Source organism: Bos taurus, chromosome 16 (assembly GCF_002263795.3).
Source record: "Bos taurus isolate L1 Dominette 01449 registration number 42190680 breed Hereford chromosome 16, ARS-UCD2.0, whole genome shotgun sequence".
Taxonomy (NCBI): Eukaryota; Metazoa; Chordata; class Mammalia; order Artiodactyla; family Bovidae; genus Bos; species Bos taurus.
Genome location: NC_037343.1, coordinates 62,208,851 through 62,214,325, shown reverse-complemented (window position 1 = coordinate 62,214,325; position 5,475 = coordinate 62,208,851). Strand labels below are relative to the sequence as shown.

General features: G+C 49.8%; 1 protein-coding gene across 1 annotated transcript; it reads right to left on the bottom strand.

Annotated features, from left to right (window-relative positions):
- Window positions 1-3,037: 3,037 nt before the first annotated feature.
- On the bottom strand, window positions 3,038-5,206 carry IER5 (immediate early response 5). The gene has a single exon (XM_002694216.7). It carries the CDS (start codon window positions 4,981-4,983, stop codon window positions 4,009-4,011), a length of 975 nt encoding a protein of 324 aa, XP_002694262.3. The 5' UTR covers window positions 4,984-5,206; the 3' UTR covers window positions 3,038-4,008.
- Between the last annotated feature and the right edge of the window lie 269 nt (window positions 5,207-5,475).

The following is a 5,475-nucleotide window of genomic DNA, read 5'->3' as shown; positions in this document are numbered from 1 at the left end:
AAGCAGACCTCACTCCCCACCCGAGTTCTGTACCTAATCGGAATGGCTTCTTTTATAGTCACGGGAGGGTTGGATCAGTGTTTCTTTTCATTCCTGTCTTCTTCAAGGAACTTGCTGGGATAAAAGCAAGCCTAGGAGAATAAAAAATTCACAAAACAGGACAAGAATAAAATATTTAGGGCAAGAGATCAGGAGTTCTTTGGTTATTCAGTGAACTGAACTAACTCTACTTAAAAAAAAAAAAAGTATAAGGAAATAAACGTCCATCAAACTGCATGTCACAGTGGGTATTACCCTCTTGACCTCATCTCACAGGCTCTAAGCCAAGTAGTTATGCCTAGCAAGTTGGAGACTCAGATTAATCCAATGATAAAAACAGAGTTTTGTCGTTATGAATTGTTCCTAATATTTATTATATCTTTATTCTGAGAAGCATTCTACCAAAATTGTTAGATGGGCCATCCGCTTCCACTTCTTATCCCCAGATCCAATCAGTGGTGAATGGTAGGAATACAAGGGTTATTATCACTACATTAGGTGCCTTAGGGCAAACGCAGTGATGTTGGAGGGGCAGTTCAAGCTTTCCAGCATTAGTTCCTTTCCGCAAATATAATCACTGGTTTCTGAGAGGGAATACAAGTTTAAACAGTCACAGTTGAGATGTTACTGAAACTGACCACCTCTATTCACTACTCATGTGATCTTCCTGGAGTCCTTGTCAGAAAGCACTTTAAATATCTGGAAAAAAATGTTTCCAGACCAGATCTGAGGTTAACTGATCAAAAAATTCCCTCCCTGAGTGGTTAAGAAGTGGTTCAGTACTAAAACTACCTTTCATTTCTGGTCACACTGAATCTGATAACCCCATCCTGGCATTGGGAAGGCTCTTTTCCAGGACCTATCAATTAACATGGCTTAAGAAACATTCTATGCCCAAGCAATTCAGGCTAAAAATAACTCTGTGGGCTATTTTTTTTTTTTTTTTCCCCTCTCTGGCTCATCCACAGAAAGCATTTGTATGTCAACAAGATCTCTGCTCCTTGAATGTTTTCACTCTTGCTTACTCCTCGCTGAAAATAGAGCTGTTTAATACAATCAGAAAAGTCACAGGGTTGGTGAGAGACACACAGAACAGCAAAACTGTTCTAAGCTTTGTGGACTGCCCAGTGTCCAGAGAAAAACAAGAATAAAAGAACCTGGAATTCACAGATTGGATTAATTTCAAAACAGACTCTCCTTTCCCCTCCTTTCTTACAAATATACACAATTCTTTTGACCATAGATCTGATTTATACACAGAACTCACTTCTACATTAACAACTACCAATTGTATGCTTACTTATCCTATGTATGATGTGCTTTTCTAAAAACTTTAGAGGCATTAATTTTCACAACCCTACAAGGTAGGCACAATTATCTCAATTTCATAACCGAGAAAAAATTAAGGCACAGAGAGATGAGGTAACTTGTTCAGGATCCCTCGGCTAGTAAGTGGCAGAGCCAAGATACACACTCAGGAAGTCTGGCTCCAGAGCCCAGCTCTAACCATGACATATACTGCTTCTACGATAAAAACTCATCTTTACTGATTTCTCCAAAGCTGTATTTCCCTATCAAATATATCCATTTACCGTTTCTAAACTAAGCAGACTCATGGTCCCATGGTTCATCTTAATGTGAAAATAAGGATCAATGGCGATTTTCATCTCAAGCAAAATGTATCAACTCAAACACACCAAATGTTCCCTTCTTTCAAATATAAAAATGCACTGAGTTGTTCAAGCATAATAATTACTTTCTAGCAACAGGAAATGTTTGCAAAATTAAGGCCCTAGACACCTCCAGTTTAAGCAGTCGCACTCAATGGATCTCTTGTGGCTGTAACTGAAGTAGCTAATCTCTGAAAGCAAAACAAGTCAATGTTAACAAGACCCTGATTACAGAATGTTTAATTTTATGAATATATTATTTATGGTGATGGAGCATAAAGTAGAAAATTCCTTTGACTTAACCAGTCACAGATAGATTTGCAAAAATACCAAAACATGGGGCCTACTGGCCTGACAGAAGTTTACACTGTCAGGACTTTAGGGAGCAAAGCACTCCCTTATGCTTCTGCTCAAAGGCAATAATCCCTTCTTAGAGGTTTGTCTCCTTTCCTCAATTTTTCCCACCTCATAAACACCCAGTTTATTCATAAGCTATTTTAGACCAGTTCCATCTTTTAAAGTACTAGCAACCATATTTTAAGACACCATTCTCTGATTTGCTTCTGAGAGATTACTGACTACCCTTCAAATACTGAACATTCTGCCTTAGACCCCCCAAAAATGTATCAATACATTGACTTGGCTGTCAAAGTATTTATTTACCATGACCCACAGCCACAACACTGATGTCACCATTTGGGTGACAAAAACAAACAAATCAGGCTTTGCTAATTCATCTAGCCCTCCTTGGCCTCCAACCTTATCTAGTTTGACACAAGCTATTTCCTTTCACTGATGCATTTACTTTCTACAGACATAATTAAAAAAAAAAATTTTTAAAGCACTGAAATTTCCATCCTGACATCCACTGGAATGCAGAGGTGTAGACCTGACCAGCTGGCCATGTCAGTCTCAGCAGTTTCCCTCAGGTTTTATTAATAACAGGAAACTAAAAGTTTTAGTGAAAAACACTTTTGTGGATGGGAAGGGCCTCAGAAGTTGGCACTTAGGCTATTTAATATTGGACATTGTCAGATTGGGCTAAAAATCAAATTGCCTAAATTGACTTTAGAAAAGGGAGTTTTAGTGGCAGGTTTCAAGAAACTGGCAGACCACTGATATTAGTACCTAACAGCAGTCTTCTGATGTGAGGGAGAAAGCTTAAATGTGCCTCTCTCCATAATTAATGAAGTCAGCAAACAATGTCCCCAGTCTGCACAACCGGTATTAAGAACCACATCTTCAATTTTCCAGGAGGACCATAGGTGCCCTCCTCCCACTTCCCTCACAACCCGGACAGGCGATTTACACACAAGGAGGCAGTGAAGTTGCTTCAAAATATTTAATACGTGTTAGACACGTAAAGTTACATTTTTATACAAAAGTCAATACAACGAAGGAGAAAATACTGTACAAAAACCTTGTCAGTTCCCCCAACCTTTATACAACAAAGACTGGAGTCACTATCTACAAAACCATAGGACCTTTCCACTTAGGGCTTCTGTCTGTAAACTTTGTTTCCTTAAACACTTTTTAAAAGCACTGTGTAGTAGTTCTGATCTAGAGCTTTTAAAAAATAAATCTTTTCTCTATAAACTCCATTATTTCCAAGCTTGAACTCTTCTGTGAAGTTCATCAAGTTTTTTTTTCCCTCCGTGAGGAAGACAAGGGCCGCTAACACTCCCTTTCCCCGAGTAATCACAGGGTATAAACGTTTCTTCAGTGACAGAGAAAGGTGGGGAAGGAGAGAAATAATACAAGTCTCTACTCCAGACTAAATCCCTCTAGTCCGAGGAAATCCTGGGAGGAAACGCCGCTCCTGGCCTCGGTGCAGTTCTAGCTTTCATGTAAGAGGTGTGTGTAAAGTCCCTTCCTCCCCCGAGAGCGAACGGGGAACTCCCCGGCCCCGGCCTTTTTCGCCGCTTCCTTCTCGGCGCTGCCGGCAGAGGAAAGTCCCTGTCTGCCCCAATCTCCTAAACCGCGGGGAAGGGGTGACGCTCTCCAGAGGGGCAAAACAGCCTTAATTCAACGAGACAAACTGACATACACAGACACAGACACTAAAGTCCACGATCGCCGTCCTCTTCCAATAAGTCTCCCACTCCGAAGTCTCCAGAGGAGACCCGAGAGGCTCGGCCCAGGCGGCCGCCAAGCCCAAGGGCAGTCTGTGCCGCCCGGCGGCACCCGCTCGCGCTCGGCGCCGACGACCTCGGGGGCGTCCTCGCCGCCGGGAGAGGCCCAGCCCTCACGTCGGGACGCCAGCTGCTCAACTTCCTCTCCGCACGGGGTCCGCGGGGGCTCAGAAGGCCACGATGGCAGTGCTCCAAGGGTTAATGTCTCTCAGCACCGGCTTATCGCAGCAGATCTGCCCGGGCTCGGCGGCTTCCGGACCGCTCTCCTCTCCCTCCGCTTCCTCCCGGCCGCCCCCGGGGCTTTTCCGTAAGAGTCCCGAGAAGCTGGAACCGAAGATGCTAATGAGGTTAGCCACGTTACCGGTCTCCATCTCCTCCTCCTCCTCCGCGGCCGCCGCCGCCCCGCCCGGCTGCTCCTCTGAGTTCCGGCGGGGTTTCTTGAGCGGGGTCGAGCCGGGCGCCGGGCAGTCCGCGGGGCCGCCGCCCACCCCCGCCGCGCCGCGCTTTCTGGCACAGACAGGGGGTGACGCGGGGGGCTCAGCCGCGGCGGGGCGCGGCGCGCGGCAGCCGTCCACGCGAGGGGCCGCGCTCAGCCTGTCCTCGTCCCCCGGGGGGCAGCCGCAGGGGCCGCGCGCTGCCTCGGGCCCCTGGGGGAAGACCCCCGAGACTTCGGCGGGACCCCCGGCTCCTCCGATCGCCGTCTCTCGCGGTCCCTCCACGCGGCGCCAGGCAGCTTCCGGCGCCTCCGCCTCTCCGCCCTGAAGAGTGTCCCCGGCGGCCGTCACTGTGGCCGCGGGCTGCGCGTCACCCGCCCTTGGCACTTCTGGGACGGCAGGGCGCTCCGGCTGAGGCTCGGGCTCCGGCCAGGCGGCACGGCCGGCCGGCGGAGGTGGCTCCCCCCAGCCCGCGGGTGGCCCGGCCGCCGACTCCTCGGGCTGCTGCGGCGGCGCCGGGGCCCCCGGGTGACCGGCCAGGTAGAGACCGGGGCACGGGTCGCTCAGGTAGACCTGGCGGGCGCTGCGGAGCACCAGCGAGACCAGGAGGTTCTTGTGCAGCTTGATGCCGCCGCGCTGGACCCGCGAGTTGTAGATCTTGCCCAGGGAGATGCTGACGATGCGGTGAGCCTCCAGTTTGAACTCCATCCTGCCTCCTCCTTCCCAGGGCTGGCGCGGAGGTGAGGGGGTGAGCCCCGGCCCACGTTCCGAAGCTGAGACGGGAACAAGAAGTACCAACAAGTCCGCCACGGGGGGTGGACCCTCGGTCTGTGAAGACTCTTGAAGAGAAAAGGCTCTGACGACGCGCTCACTAGCCTCCACGCCCTCCCCACTACAGTAACACAGCCAGTTTCCCGTCCGGTCGCTAACTGAAGGCAAGCTGGCCGCCCGGCCCCTTATAAAGGCCTCTCGACAGCCAATCGCGAGAGGCCGCCAACCGTTCCGGGGCCATCGGCGCGCCCTCGTGCGCCTCGAGCGGCCAATCAGAGACCGAGGAGGGGCGCCAGGGCTATTCGAACGTTAGTCCCGCGGAGAAGGTTCTTAAAGGGGGAGACGCGCGCGACCGCCTGCAGGCGGTTACCCCAGACAGTGCTGCGAGCGACGGTGATGCGGAGAGCGGGACAGCCACGGTGTTGTTTG

Bases quoted from the DNA above. Each gene is read 5' to 3' on its own strand.
- IER5 (XM_002694216.7), bottom strand. From the start codon at position 4,983: ATGGAGTTCAAACTGGAGGCTCACCGCATCGTCAGCATCTCCCTGGGC.